The sequence below is a fragment of the Sylvia atricapilla genome, chromosome 30, assembly GCF_009819655.1.
Source record: "Sylvia atricapilla isolate bSylAtr1 chromosome 30, bSylAtr1.pri, whole genome shotgun sequence".
In the NCBI taxonomy this organism is placed as follows: domain Eukaryota; kingdom Metazoa; phylum Chordata; class Aves; order Passeriformes; family Sylviidae; genus Sylvia; species Sylvia atricapilla.
In genome coordinates, this window is record NC_089169.1 from 20,908 (window position 1) to 48,650 (window position 27,743).

The following is a 27,743-nucleotide window of genomic DNA, read 5'->3' on the forward strand; positions in this document are numbered from 1 at the left end:
CCTGGTCCCTGTCCCTGGTCCCGGTCCCAGTCCCAGTCCCCGGTCCCGGACCCCTCTCATTGGACGCCGCCGCCACCACTCTGCCCCCCAGTTCCCCGCGCTGCTCCCGTCCACCGATCACAGCGCGCAATCGCTCCTGTATTTGCATAACCATTCCCATTTTGATTTAGCCCCGCCCCTCGCCGCCAGCAGCTGCGGCGGGGCGCTGTGTCCTCCCAGTTCCCTCCCAGTGCTCCCAGTAAGAGCGATACTGGGAGGGAAAGCGCTCCCAGTTCCTTCTCAGTGCTCTCGGGATCGCTCCTGGGGCCGCGCCGGTTTGGAACCCGCCCAGGGCCGAGCGCGGCTGCTTTTGGGTGTGGGCACCGCCCGGGCCGGGCTGGGAGCGGAGGAGGAGCGGGAGGAAGAGGAGGGAGAGAGGACAAGGAAAAGGAAAGGCAGGAGCGGCAGGAAGAAGAGGAGCAGGAGCAGGCAGAACAGAGCAGGAGGAGGTGGAAAAGGAGCAGTGCGATGAAGTTCTCCCCATTCGGAACCCGCAGGTGAGCGGGGAGGGGGAGCTCGCCCCAAATCCATCTGGGGAAGGTCTTCAGGAGGGGTTTTTTTTTTGCACGGCAGAGGATGTTTAGATCTTGCAGGACCTCAAAGCCGAGCCCAATATGCCCCTGGAGTGATCTTGGGGGATCCCACGTGGCGATAGAGGGGACAGAGGGGAGATATTGGTTTAGGAGATCCCCAAGGGGGAACACGGGAGCCCCGGAGCGGGGAGAGCACAGAGGGGCGATCCTGGAGCCAGGGGACCCCCGGCAGCCTGGAGGGGTGTTGGAGCCTGGAGATGAGCGAGGTCCGGGCCCCCAGAGGCTGAAAGGGGCGCTGACTTCTGCAGCTGCACTTGTGCAGAGGGATCGTCAAACTCAACGCGCTCAGCGCTTGTTTTCCCTTCCAAACCAGGATTTCCCATTCCCAAACCTTGACCCGATGGAGGAGGAGGAGGCTGCGAGGAAGATGGCCCGGGAGCCCCAGGCAGGTGAGGAGGAAGTCAGTGCCCCTTTCCCCCTCTCTCCTGCTCCATGTCCCAGCCCAGCATGTCCCCTGGCTGCAGGGGCTGTCATCGCTGTCCTGCTGGGGATCCACTGGGGGGGAACTCCTTCCCTGTGGGACAGAGGCAAATCCCATCCTCTCCTTGTCCTTCCTCTCCCAGACACTGAGCTGAGGTCGGAGACCAGGGGGGAGAAATCCATGGAAGAGACCGATTCTATCAGCTCCACGGCACCGGAATCCAATGGGGAGGAAAAGCCCCAGAGATCCCACATGAGGAGGGGCTGCAAATGCAGATCACAGAAATCCGAGGAGGAAAGACCCACCCTGGATGGGAGAGGGATCCGGAGAGGTGGCCGGAGCTCAGAGCTGGAGATCCCTGAGAAGCTTCACAATGCTGAGAAACCCTACAAGTCCCCAAAATGTGAGAAGAGCTTCAGCCAGAGCTCCGACCTGATCCACCACTGGAGAATCCACATGGGGGAACGGCCCTACGAGTGTGGGGAGTGTGGGAAGTGCTTCAGGATAAGCTCCCACCTGATCAAACACCAAAGGAGCCACACCGGGGAGAGGCCCTACGAGTGTGAGCAGTGCAGGAAGAGGTTTCAGACCAGCTCCAATCTCCTCCTGCACCAGTGGATTCACAAAGAGGAGAGGCCCTTCCTCTGCCCCGACTGTGGGGTGGGATTCAAACACAACTCCACCCTCGTCACCCACCACCGCATCCACACCGGGGAGAGGCCCTACGAGTGTGGGGTGTGTGAGAAAAGCTTCAGCCAGAGATCCTCCCTGATCAGCCACTGGGGAATCCACGCTGGGGAACGGCCCTACGGGTGTGGGGGGTGTGGAAGGAGCTCCAGCCGGAGCTGCCAGCTGATTGTCCACCAGAGGAGCCACACGGGGGAACGGCGCTACGAGAGTGGGGACTGTGGGAAGAGCTTCGGGACGAGCTCCCACCTGACCAAACACCAAAGGAGCCACACCGAGGAGAGGGCCTACGAGTGTGATCAGTGCAGGAAGAGGTTTTCAAGCAGCTCCAATCTCCTCACACACCAGCGGGTTCACACGGATGAGAGGCCCTTCTGCTGCCCCGAATGCGGGGTGGGATTCAAGCACAACTGCACCCTCGTCACCCACCGCCGCATCCACAATGGGGAGAGGCCCTACGAGTGTGGGGAGTGTGGGAAGAGCTTCAGCCGGAGGCCCAGCCTGATCAAACACCTGAGGAACCACACCAGGGAGAGGCCCTACGAGTTTCCACAGTGTGGGAAGAGCTTCTCAGACAGCTCTAACTTGACCCAACAGCAACAGCAGAGGAGCCCTTTTCCCTCAGGGCGGGAACCCTCTGGATGTGCCTCCCCAGCACAGAAGCCACGTCCTCAACTCAGCATAAAAGAACTCTTCCTTCTGCTGCAGGAAAGAGAAAGTGAAAATCTTTCATCCCCCACAGCCCCCCAACCACTGCCTGCACCCCCCACCCCCTATGCCCCTTCCTGGGATCCCCCCACCGTTACCTGCTCAGGTGTTCCCTGGGATTGCTGAGCCAGGAAATGGGGGGACGGGACAAAGCCCCAGGGTGTGTGGGGCACAGACCCAGAGCCTCAACCCTGGGCTGCCCCCTGGCCATGAGCACATTGTGGGGGCTGTGCTGGGCTCTGAGTCACCCCAAAATCTGAGGAACCCAGGGAAGGAGCTGTGACCCCTGTGCCCACCCAGCCACTGCCCATCCCTGGGACCCCCATTCCCCTGGGAACCCAACCCTGGGACCCCCATTCCCTTGGTCTCTCCTCCCTGGGACCCCCATCCCAGGACTCCCATTGCTCAGGACCACCATTGCCTTGATCCCATCCCCTGGGCTGCTTCTTCCCCTAGACCCTCTCTTCCCAAAAGTCTCCTTTATTCCCCTCCCCCCCAATCCTCAAACCCATATCCCATGACCCCCGATCCCTCGAGACCATGTTCCCACAGGACCCCCATCCCTGAATGCCCCCATCCCATGGGCTGCTTCTTTCCCCAAAACCCCTCTTCCTGAGGTTCCTTTTATTTCTCCCTGCATCCCCAGCCCTGGGACCCACGTCACATGACCCCACATCTCTTGGGACCATGTTCCCCAGAACCCTCAAGCCTGAATCCCCCCTGACATGGAGACTACAGTTCCCCGGGACCCCCATTCTCGTGGACACCCATCCTTGGTTCCCCACAAGCCCTGAGCCCCCCACTCGTGGGAACGCCATCCCCCACAGAGCCCCCAGACTATCTCATAATGTCCCCAACCTGTCCCCTACTGTGTCTCCACCCATCCCCTACCCTGCCCCCACCAACGGCCACCTACACATGGAGGGGGAAGGTGTGACCTCTCTTCCTTCCTCTTCATCTGAAGAGCCGCCACCCAGGGGACCGGTGGCCACAGCAGCGAGTGACAGACAGTCCACATGGCTGGGGACACGGGGATGGCCAGGAAGGTGACACTGCTCCTGTGGGGTGAGTTCCCCAGGCACGGGTCTGACACCCCGGGGATGGGCCCTGGTGAGGGCGAGACCGGTGGGGAGGGGGCACAGGGGGGCTGTGGGGTCCCCCAAGGTCCCCATTTCCAGCAGAATTAGAGCATGGTCATGGATCCCAGTGTGACCAGAGTCATTGGGTGGCTATGGGGACAAGAACAGGGGAACAGGAACAGAGGCTGGGATGTGAGGAAAGGAAGAGGGGGATAGAGATGTGAGGACAAACATGTGGCAAAAGGAACCTTGGGGCTGGGCAGCAGTGGGGACAGGGACATGGGTACAGGGATGCAGGGACAGGGACAAGGGCCACATACCATGAAGATGGGGCATGAGGACAAGTGCCATTGAAATGGGATCACAGGCACAGGGCCATGGGAATGTGGCTGTGGGGACAGGAACTGTGAGGATGGTCGTGGTGACTTGTAGGAGAATGGGGTGTCCACAGTGTCCCCATGTCCTGCTTCAGGCCAGGGTGACTGTGGTGTCCCTGTCCTCAAGGCCTCTGTGCTACCTTAGTGTTCCATAGGGGACAGTTTGGGGACAGACACCACACCTCATCCCCCTGATGCTGCTGTCCCTGCAGGGCCACCCCCACCCAGCCCTGTCCCTTCTCCCTTCCAGCCCAGACCCTTGGCCTCACTGGTGAGTCCTCAGGTGATGCCATGTCCCCACCCCACTGTCCCCAGCCCCGCGGTGGCCTTGGCAGGCTGGTGTCCCTTGTCACCCGCAGGTGCCCAGACCACCCAGCTCCTGGTGGAGCCCCCCTGGACGCCAGCGGTGCTGTGGGACCGGGTGACACTGACCTGCCAGGGCTCAAGGCCTGCCAGTGTCACCACCTGGTACAAGGATGGGCAGCGCTGGGGGCAGAACAGAAGCTACCGCTTCACTGTCACTGAGAGTGGCACTTACACGTGTGACAGACCTGGCAGTGGGCTCAGCCCACCCCTGACAGTCTTAAATGGTGAGGAGGGATCTTAAATGCTCATGGTGGCTTCTGGGTAGGTCTGGGTGGGTTCTATTCCATGGGTGGCCTCACACCCCTCGTGTTACAAGAGCCTGGCCCCTGCACACAGGGACATCATCCCAGTGCAACCCAGAGTGATGGGACAACTGTGGTGACACCTGTGCTGCAATGTGCTCCTGGTGTCCCTGTGATCCCCTTGTGCAATGGAGATTCCACTTAGATGTCCCCAGTGCCATGGGCACCCACCTTGGAGCAATCTCGAACCCCTTTAGTGTGATAGGACCCTCCTGTCCCACAGGCCCATTGGTGCTGCAGGTGCCAGCACTGACACTGCTGGAGGGGGACATGGTGACACTGTGCTGCCGGGTCATGGAGGACATGTCGGTCAGCAGGGTGCGAGTTTACCACGACGAGAAGGATCTGGGGGGGTTCCTCAGTGGAACCATGCTGTTTCTGTCTCCCCTTCAGCTGCGCCACAGCAGCCAGTACCACTGTGAGGGCTCTGTGAGCTTTGGGCTGTCACTGTCAGCACCAGTGACAGTGACAGTGCACGGTGAGCACCCCCATGGCTGGAACTCCAATATCCTGACACCCCCGAGGGCACTTCTCCGTGGACTCAGAGTGACAGTTCTCATCTCCCCTATTTTTCTCAGAGCTCTTCACGGTGCCGGTGCTGGAGGGTCCACCCAAGCTCACCGAGGGGTCCCCCCTCAATCTCAGCTGCCTCAGCACCTCCAGCCCCCTACGACCCCAAACCCGCCTCCTGCACCTCTTCTACCGGGATGGGCAGTTGGTGGGGGGCCCGCAGGTGTCCCCACAGCTCCTGGTGCCTGCTGTGGGGGTCTCCCACTCGGGGAATTACAGCTGCCAGGTGCAATCCGAGGGTGGGACCGTGCAGAAGAGCAGTGCCCAGCTCCGCGTCACGGTGCACAGTGAGTGTGGAGATGGGCACGGGGAGCCCCCACAGCCTCCATGGCACCCATGTCTTGGTATTTCCATGTCCCCCTGGCAAATTTCTTGGGCACAGCCACCTCTGCTGTGTGTTCCATCACCACTCTCTGTATCCCCTCACCCCTTCATGGGGTGAGCCCCATCCAGGGAACTCCAAATCACGCTCATTCTTCAGCCTGTCGTTATCCCTCCAGGTCAGCTACCTCCTCCTCCTTGCCTCAGCCCTGTCTCTTGCTCTGCAGTGCCTGTGGCCAATGCCACCATCAGCCCCGGTCCCCTGTCACACCAGGTGCATGCAGGTAACCCCGTGACCCTGCACTGCTCAGTGCAGGTGGGCTTAGCCCCTGTCAACTTCACCTGGCTGCACAATGGCCAGGAGGTGGCCCGGGGTGGCGTCCTGGAGCTTGGGGACGTCGATGTGGGACATTCAGGTACCTACCAGTGTGTGGCCACCAACCAGCTGGGACAGGACGGGCACCACGTGTTCGAGGCACTCAGCCCTAAGCTGGCCCTGGAGGTGACCTCTGGCTCACAGGTAGGGTCACACGGGGTCACCGGAGTGTTCAGGACCCCAGGGGTTCAGGGTGACCCCGATGTGTCCCCCTCTGTCCCCAGCAGTGGCTGTGAATGTCGGCAGGACCCTCCTGTTCCTGGTCCTGCTCCTGGCTGTCATCGGGGGCTGTCACTGCTGGCACCGCTGGGGTGGGTGACAACTGGGGGGACATGGAGGTCCAGGAGTGAGGGGAAGTTCCCAGAGTGGGGGCAGAGCTGGGGTAGCACCCAGAGCCCCTGAGCTGGGGTAAACGGAGCCCACAGTGACCTCAGTTGGGGTCTGGGGGATTTGGGGAGAATTTGGATAGTTTTGATTGGGCTTCAGGGGCATCCCTGGGTGGGCTTTGAGGATCATTGGCTGGCATTGGGAGCTCCTGGAGGGTTTGGGGTGCTCTTGGTGGGTTGTTCAGGAATGTGGGGCAGGGGGGATTTTTCTGGGGTCCTGGAGGAATTTGGGGCATTTCCTTCTCTGCTGGACTTGGGGTTCTGGGGGCTAAGAGGATTCGGGACAATGGAGGCTTGGGAGTCCTGTGATGGTGCAGGTGTTTTGGGGGTCCAGGGGTTCTTGGGGTGTCCAGGGGAAAATCAGTGGCCCGGTAGGTTTCAGGACTCCAGTGGTGATTTGGGGGGGGGGGGCGGGATGTTGTTGGAGCTACCAAGGTCCCAGAAAGTTTCAGGGGCAGGGGTCCCCACGGTCGCCCCCTCTGTTTTTCCTTGCAGCCACCAGGAAGCCCCAGGACAGGTGAGTGGGGAGCTCTGGCCTGGACTCCCTTTTTCCCCCACCCCAGACACCCCTCAGACCCCCCCGTTGTCCCCACAGGACACCCCCATAGGAGGGGGCAGTGCTGGACCCCCATGTCATGGGCACTGAGCGGGCAGAGGCTGAGTACAGGGGGGACAGGGACACATCACCCACGGGTGTCACCCCCTACCCAGGTCCCCACAATTGGTGCCACTCTCAGGGCCCCCACGGGTGTCCCCTGGCCCTGCCCCACCTCGGGATCCACAAGTGAACAACACGGAGCTGCCAAGACCCTATGAGGGACAGAGGGACCCCAGTGACACCTCTGAGAGTGTGCTGTGACACTGAGGGACACCAGCAGCACTTGGAGGCATCAATTCCCCTCAGGGGTTCCTTTGGCCTTTCACAGCACTCCACGGCGTTCTTCAATTCCCCTCTTAGTGCCAGGGGGGCACACAACCCCTACCTCACTTACTGCGTTCCTAATGCAGCTTTTTGATTAAATTGGGAAAAATGTTTGTGCTTTCTTTCTTTCATTGAGTTCTGTCTGTTCATCTCGTGAAGAAAGGAGGTCCAGGTCAGGTTGTTGAGCAGATGGGTGTGAGATTTGCAGAACTTCTGGGGCTCTCTCAGCCCCTTGCAGAGAGGTACAAAATTATCAATTGCTGCGTTTCCGGACTGGTTCCCTCCCAGCTGCCCCTGCAGGGGCCGTTTCCAGCCAGCCCTGCTCTGAAAACCATCAAAGGCCCTCACAGAGCCACTGCTTGGGCTCCCATTGGCTTTTGTGCTTCTTGCAGGGCTCAGCAAACCACAGCCATACCTTTTTCCCCCACAGAATTCTCACCTTTGCAGCAGCTCTGAAGCTGCCAGAATCAAAGCCAAGGGGGCAGGGTGGACCCTCAGGTCCTGGCTGCCACCTGGGGCTGGCCAGAGCAGGGCTGGCCAATGTTCATCCCTGTGCCCTGGGGCTGGGCCATGGCTGGGCCCCACACTTGGATGGCCACTGGCTTCAAGGAGGAGGAGTTGGGGAGCTCCTTCCTGCCTGGGGCTGCATTCCCCAGGACAAGACCCCCCTGGCCAGCATGTCTCCCTCCCCTGGGACAGGATCCCCCCAGGACAGGATCTCCCTGGATTTGCCCCCAGGACAGAACCCACCTCCCTGGCCATGAGCACACTGTGGGGGCTGTGCTGGGCTCTGAGTCTCCCCAAAATCTGAGGAACCCAGGGAAGGAGCTGAGACCCCCTGTGCCCACCCAGCCACTGCCCATCCCTGGGACCCCCATTCCCCTGGGAACCCAACCATGGGACCCCCATTCCCTTGGTCTCTTCTCCCTGGGACCCCCATCTCAGGACTCCCATTGCCCAGGACCACCATTGCCTTGATCCCATCCCCTGGGCTGCTTCGTCCTCCACAAACCCTCTTCCCAAGGACTCCCTTTTTTCCTTCTACACCCAAAACCTGGGATCCACATGCCATGACCAGAAATCCCTGCATGCCATTTTCCCCCAGGACCCCCATCCTTGAATGGCCTGATTCCATGGGTTGCGTCTTTCCCCAAAATCCCTTTTCCCGAGGTTCACCTTATTTCGGCCTGTGTCCCCAACCCCGGGACTCACAACCCATGACCCCACCTCTTTTGGGAACATATTCCTAAGCACCCCCATGCCTGAATCCCAGAAGGCATGGAGACGCCAGTTCCCCTGGACTCCCATTCTCCTGGACACACATCCTTGGCTCCACACAACCCTTGAGCCCCCCACTCCTGGGAACACCATCCCCCACTGAGTCTCCAGCCTGTCCCCTACTGTGTCTCCGCCCATCCCCCACCCTGCCCCCACCAAGGGCCACCTACACATGGGGACGAGGTGTGACCTCGCTTCCTTCCTCTTCATCCGAAGAGCTGCCACCCAGGGCACCGGTGGCCACAACAGCGAGTGACAGCCAGTCCACATGGCTGGGGACACGGGGATGGCCGGGAAGGTGACACTGCTCCTTTGGGGTGAGTGCCCTGGCCACGGGTCTGACTCCCCGGGGATGGGCCCTGGTGAGGGAGAGACCGGTGGGGAGGGGGCACCGGGGGGCTGTGGGGTCCCCTAAGGTTCCCAAGGTAGGGAGAGGGGAACAGGAATGCAGGGACAAGGGCCATGTACCATGCAGATGGGACATGGGGACTAGTGCCATTGGAAAGGGATTACGGGCACGGGCCTATGGGGATGTGGCCATGGGGAGAGGTGCTTTGAGGCTGGTGGAGGTGACCTTTGCAAGCATGGGGGCTCTGCAGTGTCCCCATGCTCTGCCTCAGCCCAGGGAGACTGAGGTGTCCTTCTCATGAATACCTCTGTGTTACACCAGTGTTCTGTTGGGGAGAGTTTGGGGACAGGCACCACACCTCATCCCCCAGGGCTGCTCTCCCTGCAGGGCCACCCCCACCCAGCCCTGTCCCTTCTCTCTTCCAGCCCAGACCCTCGTCATCGCTGGTGAGTCCTCGGGGGATTCCATGTCCCAGCTCTACTTCGTCAGCCCTGCACTGGCCCTGGCAGGCTGGTGTCCCCTGTCACCTGCAGGTGCCCAGATCACCCAGCTCCTGGTGGTGCCCCCTTTGTTACTGGAGGTGGTGTGGGACCAGGTGACACTGACCTGCCAGGGCTCGGGGACTGCCGGTGACACCACCTGGTACAAGGATGGGCAGCGCTGGGGGCAGAACAGACGCTCCCACTTCACTGTCACTGAGAGTGGCACCTACACGTGTGACAGACCCAGCCATGTGCTCAGCACACCCACTGTGGGGGATGTGAAATGTTCACAATGACTCCTGATAGATCTGGGTGTGCTCCACTCCATCGATGGCCTCACACCCCTCGTGCTGGCAAGAGCCTGTGCCCTGCACACAGGGACATCCCAGTGCATCCCAGTGTAATGGGACCCCCACGGTTCCACCTGTGCCATGGGGTTGCTCCTGGTGTCCCCTGAGATCCCCTTGCAGTGGAGACTCCACTCAGATATCTCCAGTTACTTGGGCATCCATTTTGGACCAGTCTCGTGCCCGCCCCTCAGTGCAACGGGACCCTCCTGTCCCACAGACCAGCTGGTGCTGCAGGTGACATCAAGGACGCCGCTGGAGGGGGACACAGTGACACTGCGCTGCCAGGACAAGCAGGACATGTCGGTCAGCAGGGTGAGATTTTACAAGGACAAGAAGGATCTCGGTGGGTTCCTCAGGGGGAACAAGCTGTCCCTGTCTCCACTGCAGCTGCACCACAGCGGCCGCTACCACTGTGAAGGCTTGGTGGGCACATGGCAGTCATCGTCAGCACCAGTGATAGTGACAGTGCATGGTGACCACCCCCATGGCTGGAACTCCAATATCCTGACACCCCCAAAGCCACTTCCTAGCAGAATCAGAGTGACAGTCCTCTCCTCCCCTCTCCTTCCCAGAGCTCTTCACGGTGCCGGTGCTGGAGGGTCCCTCCGAGCTCACTGAGGGGTCCCCCCTCAATCTCAGCTGCCTCAGCACCCTCAGCCCCCGGCGGCCCCGAACCCACCTCCAGTGAAATGAATGAAATGTAAGAAATTCCCATTTTTGACACAGTCTGTCATTTGTTAAGAAAGTTATGCTGTTTAAAATGTTATGCCAGTTGTAACCTGTCTGTTAAGAAAGTTATGCTGTTTGTACCAAAATTTGTACCCTCAAAACCTTATTCCATGTTGTATACCCCCTCTAAAACCCTGGGTTCCCTTCCCCTTACATCGGGCTAGACTGTCACCATTCCCCGCCGGCTCCTCGAACTGCCAGCCCTGCCTAATAGGAAAATCCAAGGACTTCCATGGTGCACCGCTCCAAAACCAAAGTGCAGTTGCCGGCAAACGGACCCAAAAGCCGCGACCCAGCACAAAACCCAGATAAAAGGGAAACACTACAACACCGAGAAGACCCTCAGCTACCTAGAGACCGAATTCTGATTCTGCCACCTCGCCATAACCACAAAGATACTGGGAAGAAGTGACGCCCCTAGACCACCCGAGCCCAGTTGAGTTCCTGGGGATTCCCGCGAGGCCGGAACACCCGACTCTGCAGTGAGAGCAGCAGATTCGTCTGACACCTGATCCTCAGCGGCAGCCGGAACGAGAACGGCGACAGGAGCGAGAACAACGACAGGAGCGGCGACGGCACAGGCGACCCCTCGCGTTCCCCCTTGAAAGAGCTGACTAAAAAAGGCTTTTCAAAGGAGCAGGTCTCCTGGCCAATTTATAACATCCAGTGTCAAAGAAACGGGCCAGGAGACCTTCTGCTCCCTGATTATGCCTTTATTAGAGAAGGGCCTAGAGGTGGGGGGCTCGGGGGTGCGCGCCGCCGCCGCTGCTCCCGATGGTCGACGTCCAGGAGGAGGGCTCACGCAGGCCTGTCGTTTCCGGCAGGACTGGAGGCCTCTGCCCTCGCGGGATCGTCCCAAGGCTCCTTTTGGGCTCAGTAGCCTGAGGGGGTCTCCATGCTCGAGTGCCATTCAAGCCGTGGTGACTCACTCGTTGGGCTGGAATGGGTGTGATTAGCTCCATTAGGTCCTTCACAGCACGCAGTGCGCAGTTCGGAGTCTCTTTGTGTGTTTTAAAGTGGCTCGTTGGTCAGGGTTGTTTTATTCCTAGGCGGCAACACGATTTTAATATGCATGGGTACGCAAGTCCTTATGGGGAACGTGGCATCAATTCTGGGGAGCAGCGGCTGGGTTACCCTACGAGTTAGAGGGGATGAGGGGTACAAACAACTAAAGGTAGGGTAATACAACAGATAAAACAGATAAAAACCCTTTAACAGCAAACTTTTAGAATTGAAGGGGGTAGGTACATTAACTGGGACATTAACTGGGAATTTCAACCAGGGTTAGAACAATAACAGGCAATACGGCTGGAACAGAAACTGGCAAATCCCTTCGCAGTCTGAACATTCCCAATTTTATTCATAACATCCAGCACCTCTTCTACCGGGATGGGGAGTTGGTGGGGGGCCCGCAGGTATCCCCACAGCTGCTGGTGCCCGCCATGGGGGTCTCCCACTCGGGGAATTACAGCTGCCAGGTGCGCTCTGGGGTGGGGATCGTGCAGAAGAGCAGCGCCCGGCTCTGTGTCATGGTGCACAGTGAGTGTGGGGATGGGCACAGGGAGCCCCCACTGCCTCACCGAGTCCCCTGCTCTGTCTGGGGACCCCATTACTGCCCGGACCCCCATGCCTGTCAGAGGTCATCCATCCACTCCTGGGTTCCTCTCCAAGTCCCCTAGTCCTTCCTGGGTACTCCCATCTTTCCTCTAAAGTTTTTCCACGTTCTTCCATCACTTCTCGAGCCCCCCTCTATTTCCCCCCATCCCTCACTCGGTCCCTTCACACATTGCTGGTTCAATCTTACCCGTCTCTGATCTCCCCTCATGGTCCCCAGGTTCCACCATACCCTCCCTGTGGTGCCCCCTCAGCCTTCTCCAGGTGTCCCCTCCCTGAACCCTGTATTCCTTGGGGTTCCTGTCCAAGCGCTCCATCAGATCCAGGGCCCCTCTTTCTTACTGGGGTCCCCTTGCCCCTCAAAAATGCCACCTGTGTCCTTCACTGCTCCCTGGTTTCCCCCACCCCCCACAGGGGTCTCGCTCTCGGGGTGTCCGTGTGGGCGCAGCCCCCTGGGGGACAGGCGGCACCGGGGTACTGCCTGGTGCTGAGCTGTGCAGTGGCCACGGGGACAGGTCCCCTGTCCTTCACCTGGTACCGGGGGGACTCGGGGAGACCGCTGGGCACCAGTCCTTGCCTGGAGCTGCGACACATCGGGAACAATGACAGCAGCAACTACCAGTGCTGGGTCAGCGATGGGGACAGCGTGGCTGAGAGTGTCTCCTTGAATGCCATTGTCCTTGGTGAGGGGGCAATCAGGGTGAGGGTGACCCCAAACACAGCATCCCTGATCTCACCTCTACAGGTGTCAGCCCCGTCTGTGTCCCCACAGTTCCTGTGGCCAATGCCACCATCACCCCCGGTCCCCTGTCATATCAGGTGCACACAGGTGACCCCGTGACCCTGCTGTGCTCAGTGCAGGTGGGCTTAGCCCCTGTCACCTTCACCTGGCTGCACAATGGGCAAGGGGTGGCCCAGGGTCCTGTCTGGGAGCTTGGGGACATCGATATGGGACATTTGGGCACCTACCAGTGCGTGGCCACCAACAAGCTGGGACAGGACGGGCACCCTGTGTTCTGGGCACTCAGCCCGGAGCTGGCCCTGGAGGTGACCCCTGGCTCACCCTGGGGTGACAGGTGAGGTCACATGGGGTCAACAGGGTGTTCAAAATTCCCAGGGTTCAGGTTGACCCTAATGTGTCCCTCTCTGTGCCCAGCAGTGGCTGTGAATGTCGGCAGAACCCTCCTGTTCCTGGTCCTACTCCTGTCATTGGGGGCTGTCACTGCTGGCACCACTGGGTGGGTGACAATGGGGACAGGGATGGTGGTCCTGGAGTGAGGGGAAGTCCCCAGAGTGGGGGCAGAGCTGGGGCAGTACCCAGGGCCCCTGAGCTCGGGGAAACTGAGCCCACAGTGATCTTGGCTGGGGATCTGGGGAATTTGGGGAGAATTTGGATGGTCTTTCTTGGGCTCCAGGGACATTTCTGGATGGGCTTTGAGAAACATTGGGGTGTCTCTGGGAGCTCCTGGCGGTTTTGGGGAGCTCTTGGAGGGCCATTCAGGAATGGGTGGGGATGTTTCTTGCAACCTGGGGGAGTTTGGGTGGTGGCCTCCCTGCTGGGCTTGGAGTTCTTGGGCTCAGAGGGTGGGGACACCAGGGGGCTTTTTGAGGGCACTGCAGTGGAGCAGAAGTTCTAGGGGGGTTCAGGGGTGCTTGGTGTGTCCCAGGGGAATCAGGGGTCTAGTAGGAGTTAGGGCTCTTGTCGGGATTTGGGGTGGATGGTCGGTTAGAGCTGCTGAGGTCCCAGGAAAGTTATGGGGTCTCCGAGTCCCCATGGTCACCCCGATCCTCTTTTCCATGCAGCCACCAAGAAGCTCCTGGACAGGTGAGTCGGGGTCTCCAGCCAGGACTTCTCTTTCTCCCACCCCAGACACCCCTCAGACCTCCCCTTATCCCTACAGGATTCCCCCCGAGGAGGGGGCAGTGCTGGACCCCCACGTTGTGAGCACTGAGCGGGCAGGGGGTGAGTACAGGGGAGGACAGGGACATGTCACCCACGGGTGTCACCCCCACCCAGGTCCCCACAAGCAGTGTCACTGTCAGAGACCCCCACAGGTGTTTCCTGGCCTTGCCCCATCTCGGGATCCACAAGTGACAAATGTGGAGCTTCTGGGACCCTACAAGGGACAGCAGGTGACACCTCATGACACCTTTGAGAGTGTGCTGTGACATGGAGGGAAATATGCAGCATTGGGGGGCATCGATTCCCTTCAGAGTTCTCTTCTTCCTCTTCACTGCACCCCACAGGGATCCTCAATCCCCCACTCACTGCCGGGCAGGCACAGGACCCGTTTCCCTCTTATTGTACCCAAAATTCAGCATTTTGATTAAACTGTGTGAGAAGCAAAGCTCACTCCTTAGTATGTTTAAATATTAATAAGGGAAAAATAAGGTAATAAAGGGACAGCAAACAGTGTGCCAGGTGCTTGGCAACTGCATGTGGCACGCAGTCATCTATAACAATTCTTGTAATGTACCTTTTCATTGTATTCATTAAACACATATTCAAGAACATTATGTATATTTCAAATATTCTTTCGACTTTGCATGTTCTGGGAATTCTTTTGCTTGGTTTCATGCACGACTCATCTCCTTAAAGTACATGTCTGTGCTGGTTTTGCATTGATTGAAGAAAACCTCTGGCAAAACCAATCAGTCATTAGCTTTGACTATTGACAACCAGCAGAATCAGTTCAAGAGCTAGGTACGCCTCTGTGGCCACACAGGTCCAAATGAGAAGAACCGCAGGACAAGTTCCCTTCTGTCCCCGCCTGGGCAGAGGTCCCCAGGTCCCCTGGCCGGGCCCGGCCGCTGCTGTCGCCTTGGCAGGGCCGGGCCCGGCGGCTCCCGGGCAGGGCAGGGGAGGAGAGAATGCCCCGTCCCGGCCGGATCAGCCTCCAGCGGCTGCTGACACAGTGCCGCTCAAGCCGCCCCCATGGCGGCCCCGGGAGGCCTCGCAGGGCACAGGAACGGGGGGTGTGAAAAACCAGATTCACTTTTTTGGTAGATTTTAAGAAATAAGTTTTAATAAAAAGATAAGACAATTAGGAGATGAGGAAAAAAAAAGCAAAGTATGGCTGGCCAGGTGACTTGGCATTTAGCCAATTCCCAAATTGCTATTTCACAAGATTTCTTTAAATACCCTTTATGTTATATCAATCTTTTGAGTATTCATATTTTTCCATAAACTAGTTTCCATATTCCAGGGACTGTTTTGCATGGCCCCTCCTTGGGTCTGCCTTTTTAGAGCTGTGTGTTTCTTGGCTGTGTCTTCATTATCACCTCCAGATTGGGCCTTGGTCCGTGCTTTCTTCAGATGAGAGTTGCTGATAGCTGGTATATCAATAGCAGAGTCTTCTTTATATTTTATCCTGGCCAAACAGACAGTTTAAGCATACTATATCACTACTGCCACTATGCCTAATTTTCTTTATTAACAGCAGAAATAAAAACTTATATTCTTACCACAAAGTTATTAATCATACAGCACACATCTTGCAAAAAGCCAACTTTATAATAGTCATTTATAACAGGGGGAAGCCCCAGCGCGGCTCGGGAAGAATTCTTTACTAGGAAAAGTTCCAGCCGCCAGCACCAAGAGCCCTTGTGGAGGGAGAGGCGCCAGCAGCTGGAGATATCTTGTGGCCAAGAGCAGGGGCAGCTCTGCAGCCATGCAGAGTGGCCCCGCAGCTGAAAATTGAATGCAGCCAGAGCCCCTGAGATCCTGGCCCAGCCCCGGCACGGCCTGAATTTACCTCCTTGGACACTGCCCGGGAGAACCATCACGGCCTCTGCAGAGCTGCAAGAGCCTTTCTTTGCACAGGTAAAACTTGCAAAACATTAAATCCTTTCTTAAGTGAGACAAAAGGACAGAGTGAAACCATGAAGAGAGACAACATGAAGATATCAAAGTCAGTGAAGGAGGAGCTGAATCTTAGATGGCAAGACAACAAGAAGATGTCTTGGTTTTAGGCTGAACTTCTTTTGTAAGCTATGGCAATGGACTGTGATATACTAGAATATCTGTCGAAGTGGTGGAAGGCATGGATGGGGAGATGAGAGTTTTCAAATTGTAGATCTGAGCAAAGGTATTTGTGGTCAACTAAGTAAATATTGAAGTACTTGTGATCCTGTGAGAAGCTTGAACAGAGAGAGAGAGATGAGATGAAGAGGAAGATCTGCCCTCAGAAAGAGAAAAGATCTCTGCTCCTAGAGAGGAAGAAAACCTTTGCTTTTGAACTGTGCCTCTTTAAAAAGAACCACATGAGTTTACGAGGCCCATTATGCAGCTGTGGGAAGGCTGTGTGATATGGGAGGGACTCCACAAATGCAGATTCCCCAGTAGCTGCTTTTGTGAGAACTAAAAAGCCACAAGAGAACTGCTCTTTCTTGTGGGGAAGTTTCCATGGCAGACCAAAAGAGACTTCTCTCTCTAAAAGAAACTGATGAAAGACTACTTTATAGTAAAGTGACCAAGGGTCCCAAGTTTTGTGTGTGTACTTTGTTTTTGAGGAGGCAAAGGAAAGTTGTGGTGGAGCTGAGGTGTTTTGAAGGTTTTATTCTGATTGCTATTAATTTTGATTTGTCTTTTGTAGTTTTGGTAAATAATCTCTCTATATATATTCTTTAAAGTTTCGAGGCAACTTTGCTCTTCCCCTAATTGTATCTCAAAGCAGAAATAAAGTGAATAATTCTACTGTGCCCTCGAACCATTACACCCTCAGTTTCACAATAGCACAAGCCCCAGTTCTTGCCTTCAAGATTCTGGGGATCAGCTGAGCAGGGAATGGGTCTGGGGGCATCAGGGGTGAGGGGAATGTAGGGAGGGCTGGGAGGCTGTGGGAGACGGGAGCGTCCGGCTCTGCCCTCCCAACACTTTCACTTTCTCTCTCCTGCAGCAGAAGGAAGAGGCCGTTTGTGCCCAGTGTCACACGAGGGGTGGGTTCTGTCCTGGGGGGCATATCCAGGGGGGTCCTGGCCCAGGAGGGGACACATGCTGGCCAAGGGGGTTCTGTCCTGGGGAATAGCAGCTCCTGGAGGGGTCCAGAATTCTCCATTCTCACTCATCCCCAGCAAGATCTGAGCCAGCAAGAGCAGCTGGGGAATGGAGCACCAGGCAGGAAGGAGCTCTTCCTTCTGCTGCAGCAAAGAGAAAGTGAAAATCTTTCATCCCCCACAGCCCCCCAAACACTGCCTGCACTCCCCACCCCCTTTGCCTCTTCCTGGGATCCCCCCACCGTTACCTGCTCAGGTGTTCCCTGGGATGGCTGAGCCAGGAAATGGGGGGATGGGAAAAAGCCCCGGGGTGTCTGGGGCACAGACCCAGAGCCTCAACCCTGGGGTGCCCCCTTGGCCATGAGCACATTGTGGGGGCTGTGCTGGGCTCTGAGTCACCCCAAAATCTGAGGAACCCAGGGAAGGAGCTGTGACCCCTGTGCCCACCCAGCCACTGCCCATCCCTGGGAGCCCCATTCCCTTGGGAACCCAACCCTGGGACCCCCATTCCCTTGGTCTCTCCTCCCTGGGACCCCCATCCCAGGACTCCCATTGCCCAGGAACACCATTGCCTTGATCCCATCTCCTGGGCTGCTTCTTCCCCCACAACCCCTCTTCCCGAGCGTCCCCTTCATCCCCCTGATCCTCCAACCCTGGGACCCACATCCCAACATCTGAAGTCCCTGGAGACCATGTTCCCAAAGGATCATTATTCCTGAATCTCCCCAGGCATGGAGACCCCAATATCCCTGGACCCCCATTATCCTGTACACCCATCCTTGACTCTCCACAACTCCTGAGCCCCCCACTCCTGGGAACACCATCCCCCACTGAGCCCCCAGACTGTCCCATCATGTCCCCAGCCTTTCCCGTACTGTGTGTCCTCCTTTCCTCCACCCTGCCCCCACCAAGGGCCACCTACACATGGCGAAAAGGTGTGACCTCGCTTCCTTCCTCTTCATCCGAAGAGCTGCCACCCAGAGGACCGGTGGCCACAGCAGCGAGTGACAGCCAGTCCACATGGCTGGGGGCACGGGGATGGCGGGGAAGGTGGCACTGCTCCTGTGGGGTGAGTGCCCTGGCCACGGGTCTGACACCCCGGGGATGTGCCCTGGTGAGGGAGAGACTGGTGGGGATGGGGCACAGGGGGGCTGTGGGGTCCCCTGAGCTCCCCAAGGCCAGCAGAGCCAGTGCATGGGCATGGAGCCCAGTGTGACCAGAGTCTTTGTGTGGGGGGCTGTGGGGAAAGGAACAGGGGAACAGGAACAGAGAAACTGGGATGTTGGGACAGAAACAGGGGGGTAGAGGTTTGGGGACAAGGATGTGGCAGAAGAAACCTTGCGGCTGGGGCAGCAGTGGGGACGGAGAGAGGAACAGGGATGCAGGGACAGGGACAAGGGCCACATACGATGCAGATGGGGCATGGGGACAGGTGCCATCGGAACGGGATCATTGTCAAGGGGATGTGGCTATGGGGACACGTGCTGAGAGGATGGTGGAGGTGACCTGTTCAAACATGGAGTGTCCTCAGTATCCCTATGTCCTGCCTCACTCCAGGGAGACAGAGGTGTCCCTTTATTCAAGACCTCTGTGCTACCCTAGTATTTCATCAGGGACAGTTTGGGGACAGACACCACACGTCATCCCCAGAGGCTGCCATGCCTGCCGTGCCACCCCCACCCAGCCCTGTCCCTTCTCCCTTCCAGCCCAGACCCTCGGCCTCGCTGGTGAGTCCTCAGGGGATGCCATGTCCCCACCCCTCTGTCCCCAGCCCCGCGGTGGCCTTGGCAGGCTGGTGTCCCCTGTCACCTGCAGGTGCCCAGACCACTCATCTCCGGTGGAGCCCCCCTGGAGGCCAGCGGTGCTGTGGGACCAGGTGACACTGACCTGCCAGGGCTCGGGGAGTGCCAGTGACACCACCTGGTACAAGGATGGGCAGCGCTGGGGGCAGAACAGACGCAACCGCCTCATTGTCACTGAGAATGGCACCTACACGTGTGACAGATCCAGCAGTGGGCTCAGCCAACCTGTGACCGTCGCAAACGGTGAGGGGAGATCTTAAATGATCAGGGTGGTTTCCTGATAGGTTTGGGAGGGCTCCACTCTGTCACTGGCCCCAAAACCCTTCCTGTGGCAAGGGCCTGCCCCCTACACTCAGGAACATCCCAGTACATCCCAATGGGATGGGACCCCTGTGGTGACACCTGTGCCATGGGGTTGCTCTTAGTGTCTTCTGGGATCCTCCCACGAAATGGGGACTCCACCCAGATGTCCCCAGTTCCATGGGCACCAACCTTGGACCAGTCTTCAGCCCCTCAGTATGATGGGACCCTCCTGTCCCACAGACTGGCTGGTGCTGCAGGTGCCAACACTGACGCTGCTGGAGGGGGCCACGATGACAGTGCGCTGCCGGGTCATGCAGAAAAGGACAGTCACCAAGGTGCAGTTCTACCATGGGGACGAGGAGGTGAGCAGAGACTCCACAGAGACCAAGTTGTCCCTGTCCCCTCTGCAGCTGAACCACAGCAGCCAGTACCACTGCAGGGGCTTTGTGGACTTTGGGAAATCACAGGGGTGGAAGGACTCGGCACCAGTAACAGTGACAGTACGTGGTGAGCACCCCCACATCTCACACCTCAGTGCCCCCACAGCCCCTCCCCATGGACTGGGGGTCACAATTCTCCTCCCCTCTCCTTCCCAGAGCTCTTCATGGTGCCGGTGCTGGAGGGTCCCCCCGAGCTCACTGAGGGGTCCCCCTTCAATCTCAGCTGCCTCAGCACCCCCAGCCCCCTACGACCCCAAACCCGCCTCCTGCACCTCCTCTACCGGGATGGGCAGTTGGTGAGGGGCGCGCAGGTGTCCCCACAGCTCCTGGTGCCCGCCGTGGGGGTCTCCCACTCGGGGAATTACAGCTGCCAGGTGCGCTCTGAGGGGGGGGACCGTGTAGAAGAGCAGCGCCTGGCTCCACGTCACGGTGCACAGTGAGTGTGGGGATGGGCACGGGGAGCCCCCACAGCCTCCACAGTCCCCGGCTGTGCTTTGGAACCCCAGTTACTGCCTGGGCCCCCTATCACTGTCTCAGGTCTCCTATCTTTTCGTGGGTCCCTTGCTGTGTCCCCCAGCCCTACATGCGTACACCAGTCTTTCCCATAAATTTTTTCCACATCCCTTCCACACTGCTCGGTTCCCTGTCCTTGTCCCCCCATCCCTCAGTGGGTTTCTTCATCCATTCCTGGTTCAACCCCACCCCTCTCGAATCTCCCCTCATGGTCCACAGGTCCCACCATACTCTCCCTGTGGTGGTCCCTCAGCCCACTCTCTGTACCCCCTTCATTCATTGGGTTTTATCCAAGCTCCCCATTAGCTCTGGGCCCCCTTTTCCTCACTGGGGTCCTCCTGACCCTCAAAAACGCCACCCGTGTCCCTCACTAAGCCCTGGTTCAACCCCCTCCCACAAGGCTCCTGCTCTCAGGGGTGTCTGTGTGGGCGCAGCCCCCCGGGGGACAGGTGGCACAGGGGGACTGCCTGGTTCTGAACTGCACACTGGCTGTGGGGACAGGTCCCCTGTCCTTCACCTGGCACCAGGGAGACTCAGGGGCACCACTGGGCACCGGCCCCCACCTGGAGCTGGTCCACGCTGGGGACAATGACAGCTGCCACTACCAGTGCCAGGCCAGCAATGGGTCAGCGTGGCTGAGAGTGTCCCCACGAATGTCACTATCCTGGGTGAGAGAAGAACAATTTCCTGCAAACAGCAACAGGAGAACGAAACCAACAGCAACAAGGTTTAGCATGCAAAGGATCAAAAAAGGAACGATTTCCAGAGAAAACCGTCAAAGAGGAACAAACCCCAGATACTTCCCCCAACACATTTCCTCCACCACAGGAACCTGGCAGGGCTCTGGACCTTCATTGCTGTGATGGCCAAAGTGGCCTTCAGGAGGCTCTGGATTGTCTTTTCCCCTGTCTCAAACAGTTCCTCTGCTGTGTTCTGCACACAAGTTGTGTGGGCAAAGGCCCTATGGGTGTTCCTGAGCCTTTCCCTTCTCCAGGGCACTCGGCATCAGGCCATGGCACAGGGTGGGGTGTCAGAGACAGGAAAAGTTTAATGTCTTGAGACATTTTGGAACATCAGTGTGTGGTAAGGGTGGCTCAGGCCTTGCTTATGGTGAGACAGGGCTCCATCTGTCAATCAGTCTGCCAGCCATGGAACACTGGGGACAATGTGACAGTCTGCCAAACCCAGTTCCTGAGTGGCCAGGTGACCAGAAGTCCCGCAAGGGGGAAGGCCCATGGTGGGCCAAGGGCTTCAAAGGCAGAGCATGAGGTGGCCCTGTGTGTGACCCTGTCTTCTCTTGGAGCGTCTGTCCCATCCATGCTGGAACCCAGGAGTTAGCAACTGTCTTGGTTTAAAAGACAAATATCTGCCAAAAGAAAGCAGGAACCTTCCTGGAATGGAAAGAGGACCCATGCCCACAATTTTGACAATTTCAAAAATTAATGGGGTTCCAGGAAAAAATGCAGGAAAGTATATAACAGCTCTTAACCAGAAAATTTCTAGATGACAACAGAACAATCAACACAAACCCAGAACTTCCTCACCCACTCAGGGCTGGTTTTTTCTCTTTGGTGCAATTATGACCAGGTCCGCCAGGGGGCGCTGCAGGGAGCCCTCCCGGACAGCAGGGGGCGCTGCAGGGAGCACTCCCGGCCAGCAGGGGGCGCCCTGGTGCAGCTCCAACCCCTCAGGGGCGATGGCGGCCTGGGCCGGGAGGGAGGAGGGGAAACGGCTCCTTTGGCAAACTCACGGCCACCAATCGGTCCTGGCACTGCCACCGGCAGCGGGCAGAAGTGGCCAAGGCAGCAGGTTGGATCGTAGTGCCGAGTGGCAGCGGAGCAGCGTCCCGGGGACAGGCACAGGCCCTGCACAACACACATGACCGCTCTCCCCAGTTCAGAATGGAGGACCCCCTTGGCCAGCATGTGTCCCTCCCAGGACAGGACCCCCCGGGATGTCCCCCTAAGTGCCTGCCTCCATTGTGACACTTGGCACAAATGGCCTCTTCCTTCCGCTGTACAAGAGAGAAAGTGCTGTGTGACCTCAGACACAGACAGCTGAATTCCTTTCCCACCGTCGAGGTCACACTTGTGACGGAGGGTCACACTTGCGGCTGCTGTTAGGAGCACGAAAGGGCGACGCAGGCCAGCAGGAGGTCAAGCAAGAAAGCTTCTACTTTATTTTTCTGACTCCATATTATATACAAATTTACAGACAGGCCAAGATTGGCTACAAAGGTAGCCACCTCTTCGACCTTGTTGGTGACCATCACCATCAATCATCATTCTCCTCCTAGAGAGGAAGAATGTAAACAATTCTAATAATATACACAGTTTACTTGAAGCTGCGTGACAACAAAATGCAAAAAGTGAAAAACAGGCAAACTTGAGGCAACAGTGCTGGGGGGGCACAGCTGGATACCCCGATCCCCCACAGCCTCCCAGCCGTCCCTGCAGACCCCTCACCCCTGATTCCCCCACCTTGGGGTTCCCACCACCTCGTTCCCTGCTCAGGTGCTCTCCAGGGTTTTGAAGGGAAGAACTGGGGGTTGTGCCATTGTGAAATTGAGGGTGTAATGATTTGTGTGCACACTACAATTATTTACTCTTTTTCTGCTGTAAAATAGGATTAGGATAAGAGCAAAGTGGGCTCAAAACTTTAAAGGATATATAGACAGATTAATTACCAAAACTACAAGAGAGAAAAAAATAATAAGAATCAGAATAAAACCCTCAAAACATTTCCACTCCCCCATAACTTTCCCTCATTACAGACAAAGTATAGAGACAAAACTTGGAATTCTTCATCACTTTACTACCTATAAAGTAGTCTTTCATCAGATTCTTCTAGAAAGAAGTCTCTTTTGGTCTGCCATGGAAACTTCCCCACAAGAAAGAACAGTTCTCTTGTGGCTTTTTAGTTCTCACAAAAGCAGCTGCTGGGGAATCTGCATTTGTGGAGTCCCTCCCATATCACACAGCCTTCCCACAGCTGCATAATGGGCCACGTCAACTCAAGGGGTATTATTTTAAAGAAGAACATCCCGTCAGCACCTGGGGACCTCTGCCCAGCCAGGGAGAGAAGGGAACTTGTCCCCGGATTCTTCTCATTTGGACCTGTGTGGCCACAGAGGCGTACCTAGCTCTTGAATTGGTTCCACAAGTTGTCAATATTCAAAGCTAATCACTGATTGGTTTTGCCACAGCTTTTTTTCAATCAATGCAAAACCAGCACAGGCATGTACTTGAAGAAAACATGGCATGGGTCAAACCAAGCAAAAGATTTTCTGGTTGAAGTAAACTCAAAAGAATGTTTGAATATGTATAATCTTCTTGAATATGTATTTAAACAATACGGTGAAAAGGTACATAAGAAGGCTTGTTATAGATAACCATGTGCCTCTGGCAGTAGGCAAGCACTCTTTTTGCGGTCTCTTTTATCCCTTATTAAACATGTACAAATATTAAGGAGTGAGCCTTGCTTCTCACACAGTTTAATCAAAATGCTGAAGTTCGGGCACAATAAGAAGGAAAGGGTCTTGTGCCTGCTGGACACTGGGTGAGGGAATGAGGAGCCCTGTGGGATGCAGTGAAGAGGAAGAAGGGGCCACTGAGGGAAATTGATGGCCCCCAGTGCTGCCAGTGTGCCCCAGTGTCCCAACATATTCTCGAAAGTGTCATGGGAGTCCTGCTGTGCCTCCTGGGGTCTCAGCAGCGCCACTTTGTTCATTTTAGATCCTAAGGTGGGGCAGGGCTGGGGAACACCCGTGGGGCCCTGAGAGTGACACCAGTTGTGAGGACATGGGTGTTGTGACACTTGTGGGTGATGTGTCCCTGTCCCCCCTGCCCACTCGGTGCCCATGACATGGGGGTCCAGCACTGCCCCCTCCTCTGAGGGGGTCCTGTGGGGTAAGGGGGGGTATGAGGAGTGTCTGGGGAGGGGGAGAGTCCCTGCTGGACCCCCCCACTCACCTGTCCTGGCGCTTCCTGCCAGCTGCAAGGAAAAGCGGAGGGGATGACTGTGGGGACCTTGAGACCCCTGAACCGTTTTGGGAACTCAGCAGCTCCAACCACCCATGGGACCCCCAGATCCCTACTGGAACTGTGATTCCCACCAGAACCCTGATTTCCCCTGGCCACCACAAGCACCCCTGAACCCTCCAGAACTTCTGCACCACCACAATGCCCTCAACCCCTCTCAATCTCCCCCCTCAAGTCCCCAGAACCCCACGCCCAGCAGGGAGGGGCACCCCCCCAAACTTCCCCAGGACCCCAGAAAGCTCCCCTCACATCCCTGCATGGCCCTCCAAGAGCTCCCAAAATCTTCCAGGAGTTCCCTGTGCCACCCCAATGTTTCTCAAAGCCCACCCATGGATGGACCTGGAGCCCAACCAAGACCCTCCAAATTCCTCCCAAATTCCCGAGACCCCCAGCCAAGGTCACTGTGGGCCCAGTTTCCCCAGCTCAGGGACCCTGGGTGCTGCCCCAGCTCTGCCTCCACTCTGGGGGCTTCCTCTAACTCCAGGACCACCATCCCTGTCCCCACTGTCACCCACCCCGGCGGTGCCAGCAGTGACAGCCCCCGATGACAGCCAGGAGCAGGACCAGGAACAGGAGGGTCCTGCCGACATTCACAGCCACTGCTGGGCACAGAGGGGGACACATCTGAGTCACCCTGAATCCTGGGGGTCCTGAACACAACGGTGAGCCCGTGTGACCCTACCTGTGACCCAGGGTGAGCCAGGGGTCACCTCCAGGGCCAGCTCAGGGCTGAGTGCCTGGAACACGCGGTGCCCGTTCTGTCCCAGCTGGTTGGTGGCCACGCACTGGTAGGTGCCTGAATGTCCCTCATCGACGTTCCCAAGCTCCAGGACAGGACCCTGGGCCACCTCCCAGCCATTGTGCAGCCAGGTGAAGTTGACAGGGGCTGAACCCACCTGCACTGAGCAGCGCAGGGTCACGGGGTCACCTGTGTGCACCTGGTGTGACATGGGACCAGGCGTGATGGTGGCACTGGACACGGGCACTGTGGGGATAAAGATAGAGCTGAGAATGGGGGAAGGGGCCCAGGAGTGGGGTTGGGCTACAGGGAAGGGATGGGGAATATATGGGAGGGTGTGGGTGAAGGACACCCCAAACCAGAGAGTTCTGCTCTTACAGGACTGTGTCCTGTGGTGGTGGTGGCCATTGCTTAAAGTGGGGTACCATGGCTGGGCTGAGGGTGGCATGGCTTGGATGGGGGATACTGTGACAGGACAGTGACATTCAGTGTGGGAGTCTTGGCCATGCTGTGCCCATCGGTGACCCAGCACCGGTACTGGCCTCTGTCATTGTCCCCCAACGTGGTGCAGGTTGAGGTGGGGGCAAGTGCCCAGCAGTGCCCCTGAGTCCCCCTGGTGGCAGGTGAAGGACAGGGGACCTGTCCCCATGGCCACTGCGCAGCTCAGCACCAGATGGTCCCCCAGTGCCACCTGTCCCCCAGTGGGGTGCACCCACAGGGACAGCCCTAAAAGAGGGACAACTGCAGGTGGGGAGGGACACCAGGGGACAGTGAGGGACTGGTTGGGGGAATGGGGAGAGGCAGGGGGACCCCAATGAGGAAGAGGTGGTGTAGAGCTGATGGGGTGGCCTGGAAAGGAACCCAAGGCAACGATGAGGGTTCAGGGAGGGGACACAGGAACATATAGGGACCCAGCAACAGGGACGGGTGGTTCTGGGCAGTAATTGGGTATCCAGGCAGGGCTGGGGACCTCAAGGAGGCTGTGGGGGCTCCCCGTGCCCATCCCCACACTCACTGTGCACTGTGACGCAGAGTGAGGCACTGCTCTTCTGCACGGACCCCCCCTTGGATTGCACCTGGCAGCTGTAATTCCCCGAGTGGGAGACCCCCACGGCGGGCACCAGGAGCTGTGGGGACACCTGCAGGCCCCTCACCAACTGCCCATCCCGGTAGAAGAGGTGCAGGAGGTGGGTTTGGGGCTGCAGGGTGCTGGGGGTGCTGAGGCAGCTGAGATTGAGGGGAGACCCCTCAATGGGATCGGGGCGACCCTCCAGCACTGGCACAATGAAGAGCTGTGGGAAGGAGAGAGGAGGGGGATTTGTGACCCTGAGTCCCTGTGGAGCGGCTGTGGGGAGGTCAGGGTGGCGGCTGTGGGGTGCTCACCATGCACTGTCACTGCACGGGCATCGACTGCACCCACGGCGACAGCTCAGAGTCAACCCGCCCACTGCACTGGTAGTGGCCGCTGTGGTGCAGCTGCAGTGGGGACAGGGACAGCTTGGTCCCATAGAGAAATCTCATCTTTGTCCCCATGGTAGAATCGCACCGAAGTGACCGGCATGTCTCATGTGTACTGGCAGCACAGTGTCACCGTGTCCCCCTCCAGCAGCGGCCGCGCTGGCACCTGCAGCACCAATGGGCCTGTGGGAACGAGGGTCCTGTCACACTGAGAAGGTAACATTTTCATGGGGACGACCCAGAGCACCAGGGGTCCCCATTTCCACAAACATGGTTCCCTCACACTGGGATGATCTGGGATATCCCCGTGTGCAGGGGACAGGCTCTGGTCACACCAGGGGGTGACCCATGGAGCAGACCCCACACAGAGCCCTCCGAGTCCAGCAGGTGCCAGGCTCAGGACACCAAAACCCCCCTCACCATCTGAGACTCTCACGGGGGGGCTGCGCCCACTGCCAGGTTTGGCATACCTGTAGGTGCCACTCTTGGTGACAAGGACATGGTCTGGTCTCTCCTGCCCCAATCGCTGCCCATCCTTGTACCAGGTGGTGTCACCGGCGGTCCCCGAGCCCTAGCAGGTCAGTGTCACCCTGTCCCACAGCACTGCCGGCCTCCAGGAGGGTTCCACCAGGAGCTGGGTGGTCTGGGCACCTGTGGGTGACCGGGGACACCAGCCTGCCAGGGCCAGTGTGGGGCTGGGGACAGAGGGGTGGGGACATGGCATCTCCTGAGGACTCACCAGTGAGGCCGAGGGTCTGGGCTGGAAGGGAGAATGAACAGGGCTGGTGGTTGGGCAATGGCAAAGGGGCACAGGGTGTGGGGCGGTCCTTGAACTGTCCCCGGAGAGACGCTGGAGTGGCACAGATGTCTTGGGGATGGAGGCACTGTGGCCACCCGATGCTCAGGCAGGACATGAGGACATTCTGGACACCCCAGGCATGGGAACTCCGTGCTGGCACAGGTCACCCTCACCAGTCCCATAGCTTCTATCTGCATGGTGCTTGTCCCCTTGTCCCTGTATCTCCATCCCTGTCACCCTGACCATGTCCCCTCAGCCACCCCACAACCCAGGCCACCTCATGCACTGACTGCTGGCCTTGGGGAAGGGCCCCACAGCCCCCCTGTGCCCCCTCCCCACCGGTCTCTCCCTCACCAGGGCCCATCCCCGGGGTGTCAGACCCGTGCCTGGGGCACTCACCCCACAGGAGCAGTGTCACCTTCCAGGCCATCCCCGTGTCCCCAGCCATGTGGACTGGCTGTCCACTTGCTGTACGGGGTGATTGTCCCCTGGGTGTGAGCTCTTCAGACAGAGCGGAAGGAAGCAGGGTCAGGCCTCGCCTCACATCGTGGTGGATTTTGTTGGGGGTAGGGTGGCCACAAGCTGGGGACAGGCTGTGGGCAGGGTGGGGACAGGCTGGGGACAAGGCTGGGTGGCACACAATGGGACATGGGGTTCTCAGGACTGGGGGACTCTGGGGGTTTGGGGAGCCAGGGATGGGTGTCC

The 27,743-nt window shown here is 58.0% G+C and overlaps 3 protein-coding genes and 2 pseudogenes across 3 annotated transcripts; 4 read left to right on the top strand and 1 right to left on the bottom strand.

Annotated features, from left to right (window-relative positions):
- Positions 1 to 972: 972 nt before the first annotated feature.
- On the top strand, positions 973 to 2,574 carry LOC136372894 (zinc finger protein 418-like). Its single transcript, XM_066337753.1, has 2 exons — positions 973 to 1,021; positions 1,196 to 2,574. Exons 1-2 carry the CDS (start codon positions 973 to 975, stop codon positions 2,572 to 2,574), a joined length of 1,428 nt encoding a protein of 475 aa, XP_066193850.1.
- Positions 2,575 to 3,441: 867 nt separating this feature from the next.
- On the top strand, positions 3,442 to 7,256 carry LOC136373042 (high affinity immunoglobulin gamma Fc receptor I-like). Its single transcript, XM_066337980.1, is given in 9 exon segments — positions 3,442 to 3,513; positions 4,155 to 4,201; positions 4,203 to 4,494; positions 4,796 to 5,050; positions 5,151 to 5,429; positions 5,691 to 5,982; positions 6,053 to 6,150; positions 6,721 to 6,742; positions 6,937 to 7,256. Coding segments are annotated over 9 exon segments (1,482 nt in total). The 5' UTR covers positions 3,442 to 3,464; the 3' UTR covers positions 7,085 to 7,256.
- A 1,378-nt stretch (positions 7,257 to 8,634) lies between these two features.
- LOC136372895 (Fc receptor-like protein 3) lies at positions 8,635 to 13,227 on the top strand (annotated as a pseudogene).
- Positions 13,228 to 13,722: 495 nt separating this feature from the next.
- On the top strand, positions 13,723 to 20,735 carry LOC136372896 (Fc receptor-like protein 4). The gene is given in 11 exon segments (XM_066337754.1): positions 13,723 to 13,774; positions 13,820 to 13,890; positions 17,913 to 17,994; positions 18,651 to 18,671; positions 18,760 to 18,777; positions 18,780 to 18,989; positions 19,290 to 19,556; positions 19,646 to 19,875; positions 19,877 to 19,929; positions 20,403 to 20,626; positions 20,629 to 20,735. Coding segments are annotated over 11 exon segments (1,335 nt in total).
- A 3,004-nt stretch (positions 20,736 to 23,739) lies between these two features.
- Positions 23,740 to 27,468, bottom strand: LOC136372897 (Fc receptor-like protein 4; annotated as a pseudogene).
- Between the last annotated feature and the right edge of the window lie 275 nt (positions 27,469 to 27,743).

Excerpts from the sequence above, each read along its gene's own strand:
- LOC136372894 (XM_066337753.1), top strand. The coding sequence starts at position 973 with ATGGAGGAGGAGGAGGCTGCGAGGAAGATGGCCCGGGAGCCCCAGGCA. Across the intron at positions 1,022-1,195 it reads GGCCCGGGAGCCCCAGGCAG|ACACTGAGCTGAGGTCGGAG; the intron begins GTGAGGAGGAAG and ends TTCCTCTCCCAG.